The sequence below is a fragment of the Antechinus flavipes genome, chromosome 2 (genome assembly GCF_016432865.1).
Source record: "Antechinus flavipes isolate AdamAnt ecotype Samford, QLD, Australia chromosome 2, AdamAnt_v2, whole genome shotgun sequence".
In the NCBI taxonomy this organism is placed as follows: Eukaryota; Metazoa; Chordata; class Mammalia; order Dasyuromorphia; family Dasyuridae; genus Antechinus; species Antechinus flavipes.
The window spans coordinates 653,070,412-653,095,127 of NC_067399.1; the positions used below are offsets into that span (position 1 = coordinate 653,070,412).

Here is a 24,716-nt window from a genome sequence, read left to right on the forward strand (position 1 = left end):
GGGTGGGAAATAAATGCCAGTTTCCTTGCTTTGTAGGCAGCAGTGAGTGACCCCTAAGAGCAGTCTGGGATGTGAGGGATGGCAGATTTTTTGCTCCAAATAAAACCACTTTCCCAAGCCCACAGCTTCTGTTATTAGGTCAGGAAGTTCTTCAAGCCCCCAAGCCTTTTTCCCCTAAGAAAGGCGAGTTCTTCCAAATGAATTCCAACCATCTGGATCAGCATTTTCAGTGCTTCGCTTTGGAGCTGTTTTTATTTTAAACTCTCACCTCTGCACATTCCTCTCATGCCTATGGAGCCAGTCCAAAAACTCAGCTTTCTACAGGCCTCGTGTAACATTGAACACTCTCCATTTTGGTGTCGCTTTGAAGACAAAGGCTACATTGTGCTGCAGATCTTGCCTTTTGTAGATTTTTTTTTTTTTTAATAAAAAGGAATCATTTCAGATAGAAGCAGCTCCTTTATCACCATCCCTCTCCCTTTCCTTGTGAAGAGGCAGGCCCCTGTGCAAAGCTCTGAGTGGCAGGAGAAACCGAGAGACTCGCTCCCAGAAACCAAAGGCTGTTCAGAATTACCCCTAGCAGGATGGCGTTGGGAAGAATGACCAGGGCTCTTGGAGCCTACTAGAACATTAGCACAAGAGAAATTAACAGTAAGGAAATAACCAGTTTTGGAAATCAAGTTGTTTACACACTAGGAAGTGGACTCTAGGTAAGCCATGATAATTACCCACTCCTTCCCCCAATAAATCTAATTAAATCCCTATAATTTGTGGGGTACTGTGTGAGGTTCCTGGGTGGGAGTCCATGGAATATAGATGAGACTTAGGCACTTCCTGAACGGAGCTGATGGATTCTGTAGCAGATTAAAGGCACACATAATGCATCACATTATATGAAGAATGGCAACATAAAGTGCCAGTGAGGGAGTCAGCACAAATGCTAGAACAGGGCTTCTTAAACGTTTTCCATTCACAAAGTCTATCTGAGAAATTTTTACATGGCCTGGGTACACAGGTATATAAAACAAGCATACAAATCAAACATTTACTGATAATAAATCATAATTTCATGACCACCACATTCAGTGATGAGACCCCAGATGGAGTTGTCATCTGCTGTTTAAGCAGCTTTGTGCTAAGGATATTTCCTGAAATGTTAAATGAAAATCAGAAATTGCGTGTATGTGTGCGTGTGTGCATTCATATGCATAGGTGTGTACACTAAGATGTGGGCCCACCACCCTTGGGTTCCTCCCACAAGGAGCCTCGGTCACCCTGAGGCCGGGAAGGGCTACCTAATTAGGACCAAGAAATGGTGGTGGAGTTCTGCTTACTTTCATTCCAAGCTTTCCTCCTTCCCGACTATGTGGAAAAAGGAAGGTGCTTGGGTGACCCACCGAGCTTGGCAACAAACACCTGAATTACTCCCAGTGAATAAGGCATGACTTCTCAAGTCCAGCCAGCACACTGACCCATTTCCCTGGCATGCTGTGTGGGTGGAGCAGCTCGCTGGGAATGGAGTCACTTCTCCAACCTGGGCACTCTGCTGGCCCTCCTTCATAGGCGAGACAATCACCCACGGCAAGCCCATGTTTCCTTGTCTGAAGCTTTACTGGATAAAGGAATCGTCAATAATTTGAAGGTATGGATAAGCTAGTTTTGGTAAGACCCAGGTTATGGGTTTGATTCCTCTATGGGCCATGTGTATTTTGTCACAGTAAATACGGCACCATTGGACTCAGAGTTAGGAGGAGTTGGGTTTTAATTTGTGTGGTACTGAACAACTCTGACTTAGTTTCCTAATCCATACAACGGGAAGATCAGACTCAACTGCCTCTCCCAATGTCCCTTCTGGCTCTAGAATTAAGCTCCTTTGACCTTCTGGAGAAAACCTCAAATCACCCTAGAAAGCTGGTGTTTTGCTCTATCAAATCCATCATTATTATTTTTTAAATCACTCAAAAGTAAACGTGGCAGCTTATCCATCAATTTCTTGATAGCCAAAGTGGTTTATTATGGAACATCACTTGTAAAGAAGCCTGCCTGTTCCTGTTTCACATCCTTGGGAAGGGCAGCCTATACGTAAACAATTATCGTAACCATTTCATGCACAGAAGTCGGTAGATGATGGCATTCACCGAATCTCTCGCCCTCCCTTTGCTTTCTTTCATGCCATCTCTACTTTCTGGAAGCCCAGATGGAGCTGGACCAAAACCCAGGCAGGGTGGTAGTTCTATTGTCTTTGACGATATCAAGTTTGTTACAAAAATCTTTGCAGATCCTATCCAATTTTCTTCTATTCTTCCATTTCCATTCTCAAACACTTGTAAAATGACCTTTCCTAATTGAGTCTCTTCCCAAGCCTTCTTTAAAGTGCTCTCACGCTCCAATGCTTCCATTACAATCTTTTTTCACCCTCCCTTAACTTTGACACGAGATGGTATTCTAAAATAATATCCTTATCTCCTCCACATCTTCAGGTCTCTTCCATGTGACAGCTTTTCCAGGCTCCTAAGTACGGTCTTTTGCAGGTAAAGACATTTAACTCATCTACAAATGGCGTCATCTTATGCACCTTCACACTGTGGCTGTTTCCTCTGGAAGCTTTCAAGTTTATTAATATCCTTCCTAGAAGATGTCACTTTGAAATAATCCTAATACTTTAGGTGAACCTGCCTCTCCCATGGCCCTGAACATTCTGCCTCGCCTGGCGTGGCCTGAGAATGCATTATTGTTCTGAGTTGTCACAGACTACTCAACCCCCAAGAGACTTTTCAGGTGAACTTCTTTTTCCCCAAGTTTATCTAAAAAGACATTTCTGAATCCTGACTTGGTACTCCAAGTCTCCCTTCAAGCTGTGTTATTTGCAAATTTGATAAGCGTGCCATCTGTGCCTGATAGAATATTAAAGAGCACAGTATCAACCACAAATCCCTGGGCATTCCACTGGAGACATCAGCACATATTGAAATGGAGCCATGAATGAATGACTCCTCACATTCAATCAGCTTGGAATCCATCTCATTACACTACTGTCTAGCCCACATCCTTTCATTTTTCTTAAAAGAACAAGATGAAGATTTGTCAAAAATTTTACTCAATTCTAAGCCGACAGAGCTGCTGCATTCCCCTGCTTTATCAGGTTAGAAACCTCCTCTGAAAAGGAAAGGGCTTGATCTGGATGAAGCCTTCGTATTCATCCTGACCACCGTCTCCTTTTCTTTGTGTTCATGTGACATGTTTTAGCAAATTCTGGAGAACCAAAGAATTAAACTCACTGACCTTTAGTTTGTAGACTCATTTGCTTTTCTCCAGTCCTGTTCCTATCTTCTCTTGGAGATCACTGACAGTATGGATTGAGCTGGCTCTGGTGATGAGACCCAGGAACAGCTAGGAATACTCTCAGCCCTCCTAACTTATCTTGGTTATTTATATCTTGAGAACATTTTGGTACCGTCCTTTCTAGTCTAGTTACGGGAGAGGCCTATGGGTGAATTCCAAGCTAAAGGGGACTTTCAGGTTTCTGGGGCACTTCTTCCTTTTTCTCCCAAGACAGCTTTAAAAAAGCCCCTCCCGTTTTGGTTATTCCCAATCTTGTTTGCCATTTTCATTTCATTCTGATTTTGAAGCTATAGTTCTCTTCTTAGAAGATGGTGTTCACCTTTTTGTATTCCATTTCTGTTACCTGCCCTTGCTTTTAACTTTTCAATTTGCATTTCAAAACAATTAAGTTTATTATATAACATATCAATTAAAAAATGCAAATGGTATCTTTTTAAAATCCTGGGCATTTGACACATTTTTTTTCTAACAAGTATGTTAAATTTCTTCCAAACAAAAGTAATATTATCACAGACCCTCAGTATAGCCATTTTTGGTAGCAAGATGGTTAGTGTTTTTTCACTATTTCTCTCTTGCATCTGGTTCGGTGTCTGATTTTTAATTCGGAGGAACATTACTGCAAAGCAACAAATTATGCTGAAATAAAAATGGCATATCCTATGATCAATAGAAAAATTAATCTGTCCCTCCTAGTACAACTCCCACCACTGAGCTAATAAAAAAGGAAGCCCTCACTACATCATTATGTAACCCAGCAAAGTGAAATTCTGTATTGGCCAGATCCTAAATTTACATTTCCTCTCTCTGTTTTAAATTTGTCACCTCTGTGACAGGAGGCAATGGCATGTTTCATGTTCATTCTTTTGCAATCATGGTTTATCATTGCGCTGATCAGTGTATTCTTTCAAAGTTGTTTCTTCCCATATAATATTATTAACATTAGCATAAATTGTTTTCCTTGTACTGCTCATTTCAGTCTGCATCATTTCATACAGGTCTTCCCAGTTTCCTCTGAAAACATCCGCTTCATAATTTCTTATGGTATGATAATATTCCGTGATATTCATATACCACAATCTGTTTAGTCATTCCTCAATAAAGGGAAATCCTCTTAGTTTCTAACTTCTAGTTATCACAAAGAGTGGCTATAAATATTGCTATCCATAAAGATCCTTATCCTGTTTTTGGTAGTTTTGGGTATAGGTTTAGTAGTGGTATAGCTAGTCAGAGGTCACACACATTTTAGTAACTTTTGGAGCAGATTTCAAATTGCTTTCTAGAATGGCTGGACCTCTTTAACAGCTCCACTAACAATGTACTAACATACTTATTTTCCTATAGTCCATCTAACATTTGTCATTTTCTTTTCTTTTTCTTTTGCTAATCTGTGAAAAGGAAGCTTAAAGAGACTTTATCTTTCTCTAATTATTAATGATTTAGAACTTTTCCCCATAAAGATATTGAATAGCTTGCATTTCTTCCTTTGAAAATTACTTGTTCAAATCTTTTGACCATTTTATCTGTTGGGGAATGGATCTTAATATTTGTAAATTTAAACCAGATCCTTATTTCTTGAATAGGAGGAAAGAGGAAGGGAGGAGGGAGGTTAAGTTTTTATATAGTGCCTATTGTGGGTTAGGCACTGTCCTAAATGCTTTATAAATATTATCTCATTTGATCATTATCAGAGAAGCTTATTGCAGAGATTTCTTCCCCCAAAATTACCTGGTCACTTTCTAATTTCTACTATTATTTGTGTAAAAACTTTTGAAAAATTATTGATTTACAGTAGAATTTGAGATGTAGTACTGATAAATTTCCTTCCTGGCTTCTTTTTCCCTCCTTACCTTCATTACACTTGAGATCTTTGATCTCTGGTCCCTCACATCTACAAGCCAAGTTTTATTTTTATTTATTTCTATTTAACCAAGTTTAAATTCTGACTGGCGAGTTCCCTTGTGCATCTACCGTGATATCTTTGGCCATCTCTCCCTTTCCTTACTCACGAAGTGGTTTCTCTCTGTCCTTACAATTTGATTCCTAAGAGTTTTCTACCTCTTCCTAGGCTGAATTCAGCAGATTCTATCTTCCTTCTGCTTTCAGACCTTTTCTCCCCAAACTTGGAATATAAGTAAGACTGTTCCAGATTTCCATCTCTTTCTCTATCACACATTCTAAGATGTAGTCGCTGCCTCTCAAAGTCCTATCGTCTCCACTCCTGAAACCAGTCGCAGGAGCCACTGGTAAGAATCAGATCTAATATGGAATCTCCTCCTTTGGCTTTCTGACATTTCTTAGAAGGATAAAAGTATAATTAAGGCAAATTAAAATACTCTTAACTCCTATCCCCCTTTCTGTGCTTGGATTTCCTCATCTGAATGTATCTCCTTAATAAATAAATATATACATATATGTTCCAAAGCCATAGTCCAGCCAGAGGTTTCATCTTGAAATGCAGTGATATTCATGGGGTCACACACACACTTACACGCATCATACTAACATACACATATACATCCCCAAAGTGTATACATATACGGGACGTGTTGAAAATGTAATCAAAAGGGCTTTAAATTAAAATGGAAGAAGGGAGAAAACTACATGCAACATTGTTGTTCCAGAAATAAAGATCTTACTCTCAAGAGCCACGTCCCTAATCATGGCTTCTAAATTGCCTTGGCTTTGAGGAACAGTGAGCACACTAGCTCAGCTCCCACGGGCACTGGCTCGCCGGCCCACGCCTGGCCTCCGCGATGCTTTTTGGGTTTTTCTTGGTCCTCTCCTTACATGGCAGTGGTTGTGACGCTCCCCGGGAAGTCGAAGCTCCGTGTTTGTGGCCCCGGCGGGCCGCGCCCTCCCCGCCCCGTTCTGCCCATTCCCGGGGGTGCTCCTGCCTCACGGCCCCGAGGAGCCACAGCCTCCTTCCCCGCGGTGTCCGGTCTGGTCTTCAGCCCCGAGCATTCTGGGGCACCGTGGGGGCTCCCCTCTGCCTCGTGGCAGCCTTTTCCTTCCGGTCTGCTCGCTGAAGGCTTGTTCTCCCGCCAGAGGGAGGCGTCACTTTCCTGAAGTCCCTGCACCTTTCTTCTGGGGGGGGGCTGCCGGGCTCGGAGCACGACTCTCTCCTTAAAGGAGCAGAGCGAGGCGGAGGACGGGGCCCGGCCGGGCTGCTGAGCTGGGAAGGGGGAAAGGCCTGCTTGCTGCTGGCAGACTCAGAGTCATTATGGACGCCTGATCTCGTGGGCTGATAAAGAAACACAATATGTCACCGCAGAAACACGCGATGCTTTTTCTCCCAGACAGTTAGAGATAGGCTTAGAAACATGGGGACAACGTGGAAGGTCTGATTAAAGTGACATTCTATCATTAGGCTGGAAGCCATCTTGGAGCCCAAAGACGATGGATGAAGTGACTGAGGATCAGCGCGCCCAAAGGAAACACTGCTGGGCAGGATCCCTGATCTCGCAGGTTTTAAGCAGCTTTAAAGCAGGCCGGTGCCACGGAGACCAGCCCTGAAGTCTCCCTGGGGGTGGAGGGGAGCCCGGCTTCCAAAGGGCTGTGCTGGAGGGAGTGCTCACGCCGGAAGCCCTCCCCCAAGTCAGGGCGCGGCGCCGGCGCGGTGAGAAAGCGCGCTGAGGCGCGCGGCCGGGCACCTCGAGGCTGGCCACAGGGCGGTGATGTTTCACCATCGTGGCGGGCTACAGACTGCCTGAGATGGGGCTGTAAGGGCCCGGGCGGGGGACGCCCACGCCAACAGCGGCGCCTGTGATACGCCCTCTATCGGCTCACTGGGAGAACACCCTCTGCCAGCCTCAAGCACACACACGGGAGCAGAAAAGGAGGGACGCCTCCCACAGAAGGCGGGCAGCCCCCTGCCCACCCGGCCTCGGCTCAGAAAGGAGCCTCTCCCTAGGCCCTTCACACGTGTGCCCGCTGTGCGCCCCAGCTCCCGTGTGCGGGCCGCTGGCAGCTCCTTCCCTTCCGTTACCCCGGGGCCTGGCACGCGGTGGGCTCCTCCGGGGCTCCTGCCATCATACAAGGAGCTGCCTCTCCGCTCCGCCCCCCCGGCTGAGGATGTGCCCTTAGGGCCAGGCCCCCTCGCGCTCGCCCTCCGCGGGTACTTACCCAGGTTACTGTACGTGGCACTACAGGGGCTTTCGTCGGAAGGGTCTGAGGCCTCTTCCTTCCCTTCTTCCCTCTCTGGGGTGTGGGGGGGCAGGGCTGGCGCGCCCGCCGCATTGCTGCCGCCCTCCTTCACGGGAGTCGTTCTGGGAACGCGAGGAGGCCCCTCTACCGTCCCTTCGTGGGGCACGTGACTGAAACAAACAAGGTCATGGTCACACCAGGTTCTCGGTCTCTGAAATCATCCACAACCCAAAGAAAACGGTCTTTATCTAGGCCCCCCCCCCCCAAAGAAATGGGCCCACCCAAAACTGCGGCTGTAGCTGCCGAGAAATGCGTCTGTCTGGGCTGGGGAGGGGGCGGCAGGGAGCCGCCCGAGGAAGGCCGGGGCCACAGACGCCCTGGCTGAGGGGTCCCCGAGGTGGCCCAGGTTCACCTGGAGCAGGAACCTGGTCCACAACGTCACTGCCCGAGGCCATTCGGCCTGTCTGGACACCTGCTTAAAAGGCAGCCCAGGCCCCCGCCAGAGAGCGGCGGGGCCACTGAGTTCCTGCTTCAGTCTGTAGAAATTTGCTTTGCTTTCATTTTCACTCACTGGTCTCGGTTCTGTCCTCTAGGACCGAGCAGAAAGAGTCTAATTTCTCTGCCAGGCCTTCAGATGACTGCAAATGACACCTGATCTTAAGGGCACCTAAAAGCTTCTCTCTGAAAGAGCAGAGAGCTCCTGCCCTGCCCCGCGCTGGGCAGTTCCCGTCCGGGGCCCTGACGCTGCTTCCCCACACAGAGCTGTACGCCTGCCAGGGAGATCCTGCTCTCCCGCCTCGCCCGGCGCATCCACGGGCAGCTCCTGCTTCCTGTCCCCACCCCAACCTGCGCCCTGGAGAGCCTGCCATGTGTGCGGCGGGGAAGGGGCTGACCTGGCAGATTTGGGCAGGGGCGGGCTCCTTCTCCCACACTCAGTTTTAGCTGGCACAGTTTAAGAGAAAAACCGAACCCTCAGCTGTTCCAGTCAGAGGGGAAGGTTACAGAGCCACAAGTTCTGAGAGGCCTTTAAAAGCCATCTTCTCCACGGACATTTCACAGTTAGATGTCCGAATCCTGGCCCCGTTCTATTTTCTGGGGAGATGAAAGGTAGGAGCAAGGAACACACACACCCTTCCATGCTACTTCAGCTTGTCCACCAGCAGTAACTAACGAGGGTGCTTGTGAGCCCTTTTTTGAGGAGATATCCTTAAAAGGAAATAGATTTCTGTCTAGCCTTCCGTGGTGAAGCTCATATCACTTAGGTGTTTGAAAGAGCAATTCCGAGGGGCAAGGAGTTCCTTCCCATCAGTTTTTCACTAATGAAAATATTCACGTGCTAAGACAGAAAAATATGCCTTGAAGTCTCTTGGCTACAGATATTCAAAAATATAATTTCACAGCATGGCAGAAGCAGCTGCACCCACTCCCCACCCCCCACTGGAAGTGAGCCAGGGATTTAGAAATTGTGCGTGAGCATAAGGCCCCCTGGAGAAGGCGGGGAACGGCCCCCCCATTCCCACGGGGAGCCTGTAACAGAGTCATCAGTGACTTCTTACAAGTACGGCTTTGAACAAGGAGGCCCCCGCCAAATGGGCTAATTTATGTGATGGAGCTTTATGCAAAGTCTGTTTTAAATGGGGGGACCATTAAACTAAAACAAACAGAACACGTGGTAGAACGGTTCGTTGGAAAGAGCTTCATTATAAGGAGCATCAGAAGACAAGGGTTTGAACTCTGATGGCCGCCCGAGGGACTGCAAGCATACCGGGTCATGGTTCTAGGCCTATTTCCTCATCTGTTAAACAACAGGGCTGGTCTAGAAGGTCTTTAAAGATCTCTCCAGTTTGGCATCTATCCCCTCTTGAGCTTACAATTTGAAGAAATAAGCCTTCTTCTACCCCAAAAAGTGTCCCTAATTTGACCACAACATGAACTTCCACCTAACTTGGAGATGTGTAGCCTCTGCTTCCCTACCTGGAGTATTCCATGCTAGTTGATACAAACTGGACCTACAGAAACATGTTAGTAAACAATGGTCCATGTGGCATTTCAAAAAGACAACATTTCAGGTGATTTCAAGTCAGAATTGTGGGTCACAGATTAGTGTTGACATGCTTCAAACCAAAAAGTGTCATTTGTCTACAAAAATGCTCTTTTGTTGGATATGAGAATTAAAGCAAAACATTTCTAATTAAAAAGCAGCAAACAGGGTGATTTAAAAAAAGAAAATAGCAGCCATAAAAAAAGATAATTCTAAATGCCCCAGATATTTTTCTTCCAACTGTGGGCCAGCTTTAGAGGGTCCCAAAAAGGTGACATGAGGTCCCCTCATGCTCCATCTCTTTTCTCCCTGCGAACAGAAGTCAAAACCTTTTTAGGATCCTCACAGCTGGCTGGGTCCCTGCTGTTCTGCTTTACTCATGGGACCTGGGGGCTGTGAAGGAAGCCAATGTGCCCACCGCTCTGCTGGCATGAGAAGCCCCTAAGCTGCCTGACACAGGCCTCAGCCTGAGAGGCTCCTTCCTTCCCGGCAGGCTCATTCCCACACACATGCAGCACAAGCACCGGTTCTCAAGTGCTCTACCAAACACAGGAGCAGGAAAAAATCAAGAAAGACTCACCCACTGTACTCACTCACACAATTCCCCATTAGAGGAAATTCTCTCAGGGCCTTCTTGAGTCTGTTAATCATGTTCAGAGAGTCTGTGAGCCATTGATCTTACTGAGGTCTGGCGAGCTACAAGCAAGAGGCCTGAATTCTGTGGGGTGATGTCACCTGCTGCACCCTTACCTTTACCTTCGGGGCAGGGCCTGGGAACTGGGCCAACCACTGTGAGAACTTCAGAAGAGGAAGTGACGCTGCCATGGCGCTGATTAATTCTCACAGATTCATCTGAAGTGGGGCCCAGGTGGATGAGCCAGTCCATTAACAGGATCTTCGTTTGGAACCAATGAACCACCCAAAGCTCATGAAAGTAACATCACCCAACTTTTTCTCATGGCTGCTGAGATTTTAACTATGTGTTTACAGTAAGAGTAGTAGCTAAAGACAGGGCGGAATGCTTTCAGTGCAGCCATGATACAGGAGAGCTTGAGGAAAGAAGGATTCTTTGTATGACCATAACACAGAGGGGAGCGGGGAGAGAGAGAGGTTTGGGGAGCTCGAGCTTAGATGTGGAAACATGTAGATCATCAAAATCAACAGAGTACTGACAGCAGGATCACACAGCATTCAGCAGAGTCACTGCCCAGCAACAAGAGAAAAAGAAAAGCAGCAGGGATAAAGAAACCAAGAATCTTAACTTTTCATTTTGAACTGTCAGGAGCTTTATGCATTTTAGGCAATCTATTAATTTTGGAGGAGTCTTTTCTGTACTATATAGAAACAGAACCCTACCTACCCACCCCTTCCCCCATTAGAATGTATGCTCCTTGAGGGAAGGGATTCCCTTCCTTCCTTATATTTTTGTTCCATGACTTAGCACAATGCCTGGTAATAGTAATCACTTAATAAATGCTTATCTAAAAATCTATAAGGCATCCAAGATAATAAAATGATGTTTCATAAAAATAGCATTATTCATTAACAAAGTGGCCCTCAAATCTTTCTTGGAAAAGAATCCAGAGACAGATAAATCTAATCCTACTTAATTCAAACAACTAGTAGTGAATACCATGTGTAAAAACCCAGTGCTCAATACTTGGGGATGTACTGAATGATGAAGATGAAGAAAATAAATGTCTGTCCTCCAAGAGTTTACAATCAAACAAGAGGGTTCTAAGAAACCCAATACACAGCAAGACGATGAGTCCAAAGGAGGGCTACTTCAGAAGTCTCTATTCTCTCTTTTGCTGTCCTCCTAGATGAAGTGACCCTTCTCTCTGCTCATCCCTTTTATCTCTGGGATTCAGCCCATTCCACCTCCACACTCTTGCCTTCATTCCTCCCTAGATTTTCAAACTCTCCTGTGGCTATTCAGTGGCAACTTCCCTGTGGCTTAAAAATACATTCACATCTCTTCCATTCTTAACAAAACAAAATCCCCCCCAAACCTTTCTTTTTTCACTACCAACCCTTAGAAAATGCTATTTCCTTGTTTCCTTTGTCATCTCCCACTCACTTCTCGGTCCCCTGTAATTTGGCCACCATTCCCAGGAACTGCCTAAAATGGATTTCCCCACGGTCACCCGTGTGAATGTAATAGCTTTTCTTAGTCTTCGCCTCCTGGGGCCCCCAGCAGCATCTGGCACTGCTGGTTCCATGTTGTCTTCTGTCATTTGCCTACTACAATTTTTTTTAGTGGGGAGTGGGTGAGGTCCTGACATTAATGCAATGTGTATGTGTGTGTGTTTCAGAGATAATATTCAACTGGAAGGATGGTGTTGACTAAGTAAAACAACTGAATTACCCTCCCTACCTAAAGTGCCAGCATCTTAACCAGGAACAGGTCTATATTGAATTAAATCAAAAGCCTTCCAATTAAGTGTGAAAAGGGCTGGTTGTGCTGAGATGATTCTGATGAGCCATCGAATTAACTGAAAACAAAGCACAGAAGATTCCAGAATTTGTCATGCTGGGGGCTGGAAGTCTAGTAAAAGGGAGAAAACCATCTCTGAGAAGGCATTGCTTGGACTGAGAGGAGAACGCCTGAGCTCTGACCTCAGCTTCTCTGTCCCTCTCTGCGTATGGTTAAAGAAGGTCACTCGGACCTCTGGAGATCCAGAGGATTTTCCACCTGCCCCCTGGGATCCCTGCAGCATCCCTGGAACAGTTTAGGGCACTGTCTGCACTGGGAGCCAAGGACGGACCGGCTATAGGTCACAATGCTAGGAAGAGCCGAGGCAAAAGCTACCACTGAGCCCAGCAAACGGTGCAGACAAGAGAATTCCAGGAGTTTCAGGAGTTGGGACTTACTTCTCTGTCACATGTGCTCACTAAGCTGAAGCTCTCTTTCCCATGGATTTTGTGCACACGTGTGAGAAAGTGGGACAGAATTTTGGGAGGATATTTTGTCTCAAGTGTTCTTACTTTACTACCTGAGTCAGCAGAGCTTGGCTGATTCATCCACAGATCATCATGAAGGGAAACCCTCTGAAGGGGTTTAGGAATTCGAGGCTCCTCTGAAACGGGGAGGACCCAACCAGGGAGTGAAACCCAAGACTGGGAGGTCGGACCATACGCTATGCTACTTAAAGATCATTAGAAAGTAAACTGACAGGAGCAGCTGAGTGGCGCAGTGGATAGAGAACCGGTCCTAGAATCAGGAGGACCTGAGTTCAAATCTGGTCTCAGACACTAACACTTCCTAGCTGTGTGAAAATGGGCAAGAAATTTAACCCATTGCCTTACCAAAAAAAGAAAGGAAAAAAAAAAAAGATGGAAGTAAACTAACAAAATGCCCTGTAAATGGATCATAGGGTTCTAGAACTGGGTAGAATGCCCTAATTTTTTACAGATACAGAAATGAGGCTCAGAGAGGGAAGGGCCTGGACCTGAACCCCAAAGGCAGCAAGTGGCAAATGTGAGCTTTCAACCCCTGATCCTGTGGCTCCAAACCCAGTCATCCTCTCATCCTGTCACACAAAGGCAAATGGAAAGTCCTCCTTCCCGCCAGGACTCTGCTCTTGGCCAAGACCTGCCCCCGAGTCCTTCCTATGTCTGCCACTCTTCACAGTGTCCCGTCATCTACTGGTTCTTGTTGTTTTCTACCTACAGATATCCAAGTTTCCCAGGGTTGCCTCGGGCTTAGAAAGGCTCTTCAGAAATGCCCTTCTGATGAGCTTTTCATTAAATTAAGAATTTACCGCTAATATCTGGTAGTTGTCTGTGATATCACATGGCTTCATTCATTCACTCAAATGGTTGAACAAATAGTCAAGGTGCTGCCCAGAAACAATCATGTTGTTACAGATTGGTCTTTTTCACAAATGAATCCCTTGGTAACTTTATCTCCCATCACCTTGCAATATTCATACATAATTCAAAGCTGCAAAAAGCAATCTCCTGCGGGAAGCTCACCCAGGTGGTAGGATTAATCACCATACCATCTCATAAAAATAATCCCCCCTTTTCTGGCAAATTCATTCAAGACAGATTTTCATAAAAATTCTGTTAAACATCTGAACATATTTTAAAAAAGCAAATCAAGTTCCACATTAGGAAAGATTAAAGCCCTTTATATTTCTGAATTGTTCCTCAATTTAGGTTCTACTTGTCTTAACATCTAACCACTTTCAGGTTATAAATTGCCTGAAAGAATGTCTTTTAGGATTGGGCAGACACCTTTAGCCTCCCCACAAGGCCAACCTACAACCTTCCAAATCCACATTTTTAGACTCCTTTTAAACAGCTATATCTCAGGGAAAGATAGTGAAAAAAAAAATAATTTGAAAAAAAATTCTGAAACCTTTAAATTAGTCTCAAATATCTTTTAAACCTAATTTTAAAACTATTTCTTACTCCAAGATGTGTGTATATGTGTGTGTTTATATTCTTGTGGAAGGTTTATAAGGATGGGCCTTTGCAGAAATATCACATGCATGATGCACATGCACTGTAGAGAGTTCTGAGTTATCAAATCCCAACACCTTTGTAATTCACTAAAAAGGAAAATAAAATCTCCATCTTTTCCTGTCTCTTTGCCTCCAGGACCTCCTACCAACCTGACATTTCTTAATCCTATCTTATTTTCCAGGTCATCAATTTAATTCTCAGCTTTTTCCAGTTATTGGCATTCTCAGCCAGAAAAGTCTTGTATCCACTGATCGTTATCTCCGAGTCTTCCCTTTTTTAGGCTTCTGGAATCTTTGAGACAAAGCTTCAAGCTTCTTATTTAGCCATTCTATACTTATGATTAACCTTTAACTAAAAACTGATGAATTTCCACTCAATAAATCTGACAGAATGTGGCAAAAACAAATGTGTCTCTTGTTGGTGTGAGACAGGCCAGACCTTTGACTACCCAAGATGGACAAGTAGAGTTAGGGTCTAGGAGAGTGCCACAGATCTGATTTGGTCTCTGGGCTTAAGTTTCCTCACCTGTAAGAAAGAACAATAAACAATAGATGCCCTCTCTGGGTTGCATTTTAAGGAAAGCACCTTGTAAACAATCAGGTTAACCCCCTTCCCTTCTCTTCCCCCCCCCCCAACTCCGCCCCCGCCCCATGAGCTATTGCCTTCTCTGGCACTAGATTCAGTTCAGTTCAACAAACATTGATGATGCCCTCACTTCGTGAGGGAGACTAGCATCTAAGACAGGAATATCAAATCAAACATCCTCAAAACATTCCATTGTAGGAGATATTAAAGGAGATAAAGACATGCTCCCTAAATCATCATGGTGAGAATAAAACTTGGGCCCTCTGATTCCCTTCCTCTATGGCTCTAAATAATAAAGAAATACTTGAAACTAGAAAATTTGGGTGTTTAAATCTTATGAAATCTAAAGCTCATGTATATTAGATCCTTACCTCATACCATCTACTCTAATAAATTCTAGCTAGATCATAGGAAAACATAAAAAAAGAAATCATTAATAAACTAAAAAGAAAAAGATGTTATTTATCTCAGTTTTATGTGTGTAGGGGAGGGGAAGACGGATACAATTTTATCTGCTGCGCAAACAAACAAAATTATAGGAGACAAATTAGATGGATTTGATTAAACAAAACCCAAAACATTTTGCAACAAAGGAAGATTTCAATAAAATCAGAGAGTAGCATCTAAATGGACTTCCAGAAGTGATTCTGAAATAGGGTCTAGGTTGTTCTTGGCTCTTCCTCTTCTTTGGGCTCCTCCTCCTCATAAAGCAGGGATTCCCCTCTGTATCTTATGATGAGGAAAGTGTTCAGGGATCCCAGGAGTGCCTGAAAAGTGTGCTACTAATTACTATTAATAAGGGAAATGAGAATGTCATTAGCTCAGAGTAGTGGGATCAAACTTAAATATAAACAGGGCCACTAACCCCTGGAGAAGGACCCCGGCAGGCTGCACATGGACTGAGAAAACCATTTCCCAAGAAGAGTTTGCTCTGGAGCTTTGGGCCTTGTGTTTGATCTCTCTGACTCACCCTGGGAAGACAGAGCCTCAGACAGCCTGTCCATCTGCTTCCTGCCTCAATATGACATGAATGATGGCACAAAAGTTAGAAAACGATGAGAACTGGAAATCAACAAGAAAAAAGTATCCCTTACAATGGTGATACCTGGGTAAGACTTCAATGTGTGGCTGACCACGTGGGAGAATCAGAGAATTACCCCCGACAGAGGATTTTGTCCCTGAAGGACAACTGTGGCTCCTGTCTAACCCAAAGGGGCCGGTGTAGGAGGCAGAACACTGAACTTGGAATGAGAAGATCTGACTTGGAATCCACCACCTGGGATCACAGAATATCAGAACTGGAAGGAACATTAGCACCATTTTCTTGAAGTGAAGCTCAGAACGAGCGACATATTCAAGGTTCCACGATTAGGAAGGTGAAATGGTGAGACTTGAGATCCAGGTCTCCTGCAATGCTCTTTCCAGTTTTCTGGCTACGTGGCCCTGGGTGAGGCAGATTGGATCCCTGATTCACGCTAGAATGGACTTGAGGGTCCAGTCCAACCCCCTCATTTTACCAAAGAGCAAAACTGGCCCAGGGACGAATTTTGTACTTACTATAGAGGAAACCCTTATTAATACTTGCTAATTAACTGACTGGTTAGGTTACTTGCAGCCAGAAAGTCTCAGGTGGGCTTTGAGCCCAGGCCGGCACTCTGCTTTATAAGGTAAAGCAGGCTGATCGAGGTCTAGGACTCAGATCACAGGACACACTGCCCTGAATGGTGCTCAAGGTCTTCTCCATCCTCTTTTGTTTATGTAGATCTTGTTTGTTTGGTGAAGATCTTCCTTCTCAATTGTCCTATGAAGTAGGTCAGGTAAATAGCATTCTTCCTTCATGAGGGAAAGGAGAAACAGGCTACGTGATACAGCCCGGATCACACAACCAGACAGCGTCAAAACAGGATTCAAACTCAAGGCTTCCGAGGGCAAGGCCGGGGCCTCTCACCACGCCTACTTCCACAATCTCCCAAGACACCATCTTGGGGCTTCCTGACCTTCTCTTAGACTCCTACGATGTGTCTCATGCCGGGATCCAACCTCTTCTTCCCTCTGCACAGTCCCATTTACACCTCCACTGACTTCTCCAAGGCCCACTCTTCCACAGTACTTTCCAATGAGTCCGGAAGCCAGCCTGCCAGCCTTCTGCCGGCTCTCTCAGCTCCACCGAGGCACCAGGCTCCTGGGACATGGGTAGGAGGGGTGCCCACCATTTCCTTGGTGGAGTTCATAGACTCTCAAGAGATTTCTGAGGCCATCTAGTCTAATCCTACTTAGAAAAAGCTTTTCCTTTTCCTTTGGTAAAGAACATTCTACTTCTTATAAATTTCTGGGAAGGTTTTCCAAACATGCATGAGGTCTAAATTATCTGTTATTCTTAATTCTGCAATCCATAAATACCAATATGCGAGCTCTTGTTATAAACCAGGCACAGTGTAAGTTAACCGGGATGAAATGGGAAATGAACTCTCCCCTGGTCTCAAGGAGGTTCTATTCCATTTGGTGGATGTGTGATAGGGAGTGAAGCAACATGAGAACATAGAAATTATAAATATGAAATCATTTGTCTGTGTAGCAGAGGTGGAGTGGGAGCAACTGAAGAGAGCAGGAAAGGCCTTTTTTGAAGGGGCATTTGAGGTGAACTCTGCAGGAAAGACTTAAGAGGTGGAGAGGAAGAATGAGTGAATCTGTCATGGGGATATGGTACGCCAAGGCAGTGATGGAAAATGGAACTTTCCCACATAATATACTTCAAATACTAGAAAACAGCTGTCACGTCTGCCCCTGTCCCCACTCTCCATTGCGGTCTGTCTTTCTTTGGCCATCAATGGCTCTTTATTTGGAATTATCTCCAGTCCCCTCACCATGCTGGCTGCCCCCTACTCTGACAAAAACATGGTGTCTAAAATTAAACCTGAGGCTCGAAGTGTTGCTTTCCCAAGTCAAGGACAGTGGGACTCTTGTCTCCCTTGCCAGGAACACAACATCTCCATTTGTGTAGTTTCTGGCCTCTCAGCCATTTTTGTGGAGAACAAGACCTGGCCCACAACTGTGTAGCCTTTCTTCTCTAGCTTCGTGGAGTGTTTACTTGGGGGAAGGAGAAGTGACCATTTCCCTAGGAAGTCAGTGCTACTTCTCCCAAATGAGGTAAATGATTGGTTTCTGAGGACTGCACTGCACAAAATCTCCATGCTACTTAATGGCTTTGTTCTTTTCAGTCCCATCCTACTCCCCTGTGTTAATAAATCAAATCACAGAAAAACCACGTGGGGATAAACTGTCTGTCTACAGAATGAAGCCTTTTAAATGGTGTCTGACTATTTCAATCAATCTCACGTTCCCGCTAAGTTAGATGATGGCCAAGTCCAAGAATGGCCTAGTTTAAGGATAAAGTTAGGAACTAGGTTTGAAATCCAAATTCAGTTCTTCTTAATAACCAGCCCCTTATCCAATTACTCAACTGGAAAATGGGGAGAGTGACATTTACACGAGTATGGATTAATTAAGAAATTCACATAAAACGCATTGAAGAGAACATATAAATATCGACGTTGTTGGTTGATAAATCAGCCCTGATCACCAAGGCACTTATTATTAGATGCATATTCATTCTAAATTTAGTAAAGACTGATTTGTAAAAGGTTTACTCAATTCTACCAGACTAACCAGAAATCCCTAATATTTCAACAAATATTATTCAGTGATATGTTTGAGAACAATTATACTAATAATATGCTAGATAAGGCTCAGCAGTGTTGGAGTCAAGAAATTGACGGGTTAGTCCTGGTTTAACCATTAACTTGCTGTGTGACTTTAGGTAGGTTACTCAACTGATCTCTGCAAGATGGTTATTAATCTGCAAAAAAAGGCCCTAAAAATTTGTCAGAAACTGTTTGTGAAGATGTGTGGTTCAACTGTACAAGTGTACATGAAGGGCTTAAAAAATATTGAAACTCTATGTAAACTACTATAGCATCACTAATATCAATCACACATGTGGTACTTGGTATGATTTCTACCAGTTGTATGGAAAAAGGACTAGAAATATCTGTATTGTCCCTACAAGGAAGGCGTCAGAGAGGCTGTGTCCTCCCTTCTCCCTTCATTCTACCAAATTTCAGGCAATAGAAAATGTGCCTTTACTATCTTAAGTGTCACTAGATTGTAAGCTCACTGAAGACAGGGACTATGTCTTCCCCATTTGTATCATCATCCCAGCACAACAGGCTCTTCCTCCTTCCTAATTGTCTGTTGAAAGAGTGAATTCTACTCATTTCAAAACAGGAGTAGGCAGCACGAACAGGTTCTGTTTCCGAGGTTGAAACTTGCTTACTCTTGTGGTCCACGTAAGATCCTATATATCCTTGAGCCAGTCCCCCAAGTTATTAACACTGATCAACAATGAGATGAATGACAGAAATTATGGCCTGCTCCTGGCACTGTCCACATAAAAGTCGGTTCTACTACAATCTGCAATTAGGAAGTGAGTCCAGAGTTTCTCTAAAACACCATTCTTTCTGAATTAAATTCAAGGACTCTGTGACCTGCCCTAAACTCTAGGAAAACCGTGTCAGCAAATATAGATGTGCTCTTTATAAATGCTGATGGACCCTAAATTTTATTCTTTGGCACAAAAGCAAAGAGATTCAGGAGAGCAACAAGATATGAAAGCTCTTGTCTAGAGCTTCTTCCCTTTAGAAGAAATGAGAATTTGATCCTCGGAGGCCAACACAGCCTCAGGGATGAAAGGATGACTTTGATAAGACCTGTCTTAATAGTGCAGGCATTGAAATTGGAAATATCAGAATCTTGGCCATAATCACATAAAACAATTCCAAACTTAACCCTTGAAAATGTGATCAGATGAGAGCAAAGCTTTAAGCCCTTCAAAATGGTCACTGTCTGATACAATAATTAGTTTCCATGTTTGGATTTCTCTTTTCAGTTTTCTCATCGTCCCGACTTATATCCATTTTTATAACCTGTGGGTCCTCTCCCCTTAGAATGATATATGTATGTGTGGGTGATGGGGCCTTCAGGTATACCTCTTAGAATTCTGAAAGACTTCCTGAAATATAGGATAATTCTGAATATCTCAAGAGATTTAAAATGTCCTGGGGTCAGAGGCAGAGGAATGATGAATGAAATTCCTGGGAAAAACAGGAGCATATGAGAATTTAGAGGAAGTTTCTAATGGAGTAGCTTAGGGATATGTCTAAGGTGCACTTGCACCAGAAATTGGCAGTGAATAGGAAAGTAATTGCATGGCAATCCCATGGAAGCCATGCTGGAGAAGGAGAGTAACATCCATCATGCTCTAAGTATTTGTCCCCTCACCTGAACTGCCCAAGATTCTGCAAGAACTTCCCCCAGAGAGCATACTATTAACCTTGAAATTATCTTTCACTTAATGATTAACAAACTGTTTTCTGATCATACTCTCTCCATTCTACTGATTCTGAAATCTCGTAGGTCACCATCCAAACAGCATTCTCCATCCCCCACAGCCCAATTCCTTATTCCCATCAACTCAGCCCAAATCCTACCCCCAAACTACCTATGCCATTCACTGTGCCCTCTGGAATGATTGCTCCATAGACAATAAACTTGCTTTCATCTCAATTCTTTCCCCTTCACAATTTTTTCCTTTTCTGGTTCTCAAAGAGACTGACCTTCCCCCTGATGACACAATCTCTGTGGCCATCTCTCCTAGCACTGGCTGCATTTTCCTCACCGCTTGAGATGGGGGAAGTGAAATGCTCCTTGCTCCCCAACACCATTTCCATTGCTCTACCATTATCATTCAGGAACCTCTTCTTCTTTGAGGTTCACATTGACTCCCTGATCAAAATCCTGGAAATGAGTGTCTCCAGAGATACCATATACTCCCTTTCTTTCCTCTTGCCCTCACACTAGGAGATCTCAATGTACATACTGATACCCCCTCAAAGCCCTAACCTGAGCTCACTGACTTATTTTCCGTGACTTACTTCTTCACTCCACCTCAGGCATATCCAAAGATGGCGATATATTTGATCTTACTATCCCCATAAAATACACCATCTCCGTGTTCATGAATTCTGACTTATCTAATGGACTTCCACCACTCTCTCTCTCTCTTCCATGACCAAACCCTGCTTTGTCCACATGGCCCCTCAGTCCTCTCCCTTCTCAGACCCTCTTCTCCTCCTTTTCCCATCTAACCCCATGATGAACCAGTTGAACATCACACTGTCTTCTTCTCTTAGTTCCTGGCGTCCTTATCATAGAGCCGACTGCCCTGGGAGCCTCAGCCTTGGATCACTCTGAACATTTGTTGCCTTTGTGCCTACACAAATGCTGCTGAACGGAGGTGGAGAAAACCAGGCAACCACTGACTGCCTCTACTCTCTCCTTAGCTCACACCACCTATTTGTAGTCTATCATTCCTTGCTCCTCCAACTCCTTTATCAATGCAAATGGTCCCACTGCATGCTGGCTGCTCCCACAGACTGTTCCCTGCCATCCCCACTCTTTCCCTTCTCTCCATCCTTTCCTGGTCTGCTGGCTGCTTCCCTACTGCTCACAAACATAGGTCTCCCTCACCCTCAAAAACCCCTAATCTTTCTCTCCTTGTGAGATCCATCTAATCTCTCTCCTCCTTTTAGTGTTGAACCCTGAGAAGGCAGCTGACAACCAATTCTTCTATTTTCTTTTTTCTTACTCTCTTTGTTCAAGAGGATCCATAATGCCATCAAAACTGCCCTTTCCAGTTACTGGTGATCTCTTAATTATCTAACCCAATGGTCTTTTCTTAATCTTCATTGCTGTGGCCTTGTCTGCAGCCTCTGATGCCCTTCTTCTCCATGCTTTCTTCTCTCTAGGTCCTTGGTTATCCATCCTACCGGACCTGCCATACCCTCTAGCTGTGGGCATCCCACAGGCTAACCCCTCTTCTCTCTTCCGCCTGTAGTATGTCACTTGGAAGCACTGGAGTGAGGGAGTCCAGTGTCATCTCAATGTTGATTCTCAAATAAACTTATCCACCTTTATTTTCTCTCCTGACCTCCAGAAGCAGGTGTCCTACAGATACCTTAAAATACATGTTCAAAATGTAACTCAGTTATCTTTCCCCCAAGTCCTCTCCCCTTCCAACTTTGCCATTACCAGGAAGGCCCATCCAGCTCGTGTCTTCTTCACCTCCTCACTCTCTCTTGCCTCCCATTACTCCCCTTCTACTGGCAATTTGCATCAGCCTGACAGTGGGTCTGTCTGCCTCAAGACCCTCTCCTCGGAAAGTCCAGCTTCTATTCAGATGCCCAAGCATAGGCCCGACGCTGCCATTCCTTGCTGCTCCCAATTGGGGGGGGGGTCCAGGTACTACTTCCCGGACCACCTAGAAAACCATTGGACAGTCAGAGCCCCCCCATGATCTCATTCCCTCCCTCCCTACTTTTCCAGTCTTCTTCACCTTCCACCCCACTCCTCATATGCTCTGATACAGTGATCTGGATTATTGGCTGTTCCTTGAACAAGACTCACTGTTGGCTGACCTCGGGCATATTCACTGGCTGTGTGCTTTCCCTGCTTTGCTCCAACTCCTGACCTCATCTCGTCCAGGAAGCCTTCCCTAACCCCTCAATTCCAGCCTTCCCTCTCTGGTTACTGCCATACATAACTTGTTTGTCCGGAGGTGTTGGCTCCTCAAAGACAGGGATTGTCCTTAGCCTTTCTTTGTGTTCCCAGTGCTTGCCCTGGAGCCGGAGGCGAAATCAGCACTTAATAAATGCCTATCTTATTTACTTGTGATCCTATATCTGGGTCTCTTGACTCAGTCTCTCTCAGAACTACTAAACACACTTAAATTGGCATAAAGGGGTTGGACAGAAGTGCTTTCAACCAACAGGTCTTTGAATCAAATTTGACCAAGTGACCCAGAATGGAAAGCTCTGTCAGACTGCCTCTTCCTTGAATGATTGAGTTCAGATTCTGCCACGGTGACAATTCATTATTTTCCACATTTAACTCCTCCTATCTATAGCCTAGCTTTGGCATTTTAATTTGCTTATAGAAAAACCCTTATTTTCATCTCATTCAACAGTGTGTTCCCAGCTGTGGAATGATAATTTAATGATTACACTGTCATCAAACAGGAAACACAAACGTTGGCATTTGGCAGTCATGTTTTTCTTCTCCAAGTTGCTACAAGCAAATACTAAGTGTGCATCTAAGTAAATAGGATAATTAGTGAAAATGCAAATGTATTGATTTCAACTTGGGTGCCCATTTAGGCAACGCTGTTCAACAATTTTGTGGGAAAGAATTAACATACCCCTCACCTTTCTGCAGGTAGAGCTTGCATTTCTGACTTATTCTTTGCTAACATAAGAAGTCACATATCACTGGGAAAGTCCTTTCTCCAAGCGCAGATCTGACCAAGTAAATTCCTTACTCTATCAGCTCTGCTGGTTCCCTAGAGCCTCTGGAATCATGGACAAATGGCTCTGTTCAGCTCTGTGAGACATTTATACTGTGATCCCAACTTATCTAACAGTTCCACAAGACCCTCCTCTCCTGCACAGTCCTGCCCACGTGGCCTCCTCCCTGGGCCTCCACGCTGGCTTTGGTGCCTCTGTAATGGCCCTCCCTCACGCCTGGGCCGCACTACTCCTGCCCTTGGCCACAGAACTCTGCTTTTCCTTAGAGATGCAGTTCAAACGTTTCCTTCTGCACAAGCTTTTCTCGATTCCCCACGGCCATCATCCCCCTCCCCAACTAATGCATTTAATTACTTGTAATTATCTGGATTCAGGTACTTGCCATGTGTTCCATCTATGTTTTTGTGCGTATTTCTCGTCCTCTACCTTAGACTGCTTCGGTGAGTTTGTTTTATCTTTGTGTTTGTATTCCTTCACCTCCAAGGGTATTGGGGCATACAGAGGTAAAGGAGGAAGGCTACAGTTCTGCTTGCTAGCTAGCTCCGGGCGCTGCCTCCCAGGAAGGCTGGTGGCTGCCACTCCGGAAGGCACAGGAACCCTCCTGGGGGCACTGAGAGCGTCAGGCCTCCGGAGAGTTAGCTCATGAAAGCGGGGCCATGACGGTTCTTTCTGGTCCCAGAAGGCAGGAGTAGGGAGTCAGCACCGCGGAGAAGCCTGTCTGGGCCTAATGTAATTAACAATTAGAACCTTATAAAAGGAGCACGAGTATTCTCAGGAGAGCAGCTCCCATCACTGGAAGCAGGGGACCTGCTTATTAGAGCCGCCAGGGCCTTCCCAGCACCCAGGCTCACAGGGATGTCCAGTATTTAAGTTACCACTTGTAGTTATTAGGACGGTCTGCAGACAGTCAGTGCTCCTCAGTAGGAGGCAGGAGGGCAGGACTTTTGCCCGCCCTCCCAGGCCAGCCCGCACATACCGGGCTTTCACTTCGGAGCATTACTGAGGATGGATTGAGACAGAGCAGAAAGAACAAAGGGATTTGGGTCAGAAAACTGGAGCTGAAGCCCAGCTCGGTCAGTTTCCTTCTTTGTAAAACCTGGCTCCTCGTCACACGGCAGAGCATTCTGCTAGAAAGAGTCTGGAGCTGGAGGGGTTTCTGTAAAATTCTCTCCACCTTGCAAACTGTACAGAAAGTGCTCCATACTAACTCTTACTACGGTTCACAGGGAGCGGCGCCATGGCCAGGCCCGGTTTGAGACACCTTTTCGTGGGGCCCTTTGAGACCAGCGCCCCCTCCCGGGGTCACAGTTCCAAAAGAGACCAGATTCGACAAGTCTGAATTATTGTCCCAACGTGGCATTTCAAAACAGAATTAATAGGCTTTGTTACACAATAAAAGGAATTACAAAAAACAAAAACAAAACAAGACAAAATCCAAAGCCCCCAAACCCAACCCCATGTAAAGGACAAATGAGGGGACTTTATTTAACTGCAAGCTCTGTCGAGTGGGGCACGGATAATACACCTCGACCCAACTTAATGAAGAAGTAAAGCAATGGATCGATCTGTATAAGCCATCTGCCGTCCTGCCCCATGTGAGGCTTACTAATGCGGGCTTCAATGGCTTTTCTCCAGGGAAACACAGAGTTCCTGAAGAACACCGAGGGTCCGGGGCTGAGAGTCACAGGCCCTGGATTCAAACCCGGCTTGGCCAC

General features: G+C 45.1%; 1 protein-coding gene across 3 annotated transcripts in view; it reads right to left on the bottom strand.

The window, feature by feature from the left end:
- The window catches only part of PEAK1 (pseudopodium enriched atypical kinase 1), a 254,170-nt gene that overhangs the window by 23,426 nt on the left and 206,028 nt on the right, over positions 1-24,716 (bottom strand). For 2 of the 3 annotated variants that reach the window (XM_051982512.1, XM_051982511.1), the window contains exons 6-7: positions 10,107-10,166; positions 7,465-7,655 (exon numbers count right to left, since the gene is read on the bottom strand). In XM_051982512.1, coding sequence (XP_051838472.1) covers positions 7,465-7,655; positions 10,107-10,166 — 251 coding nt within the window. The remainder of the gene's footprint in view (positions 1-7,464; positions 7,656-10,106; positions 10,167-24,716) is intronic. The other variant, XM_051982513.1, reaches the window with a different exon arrangement.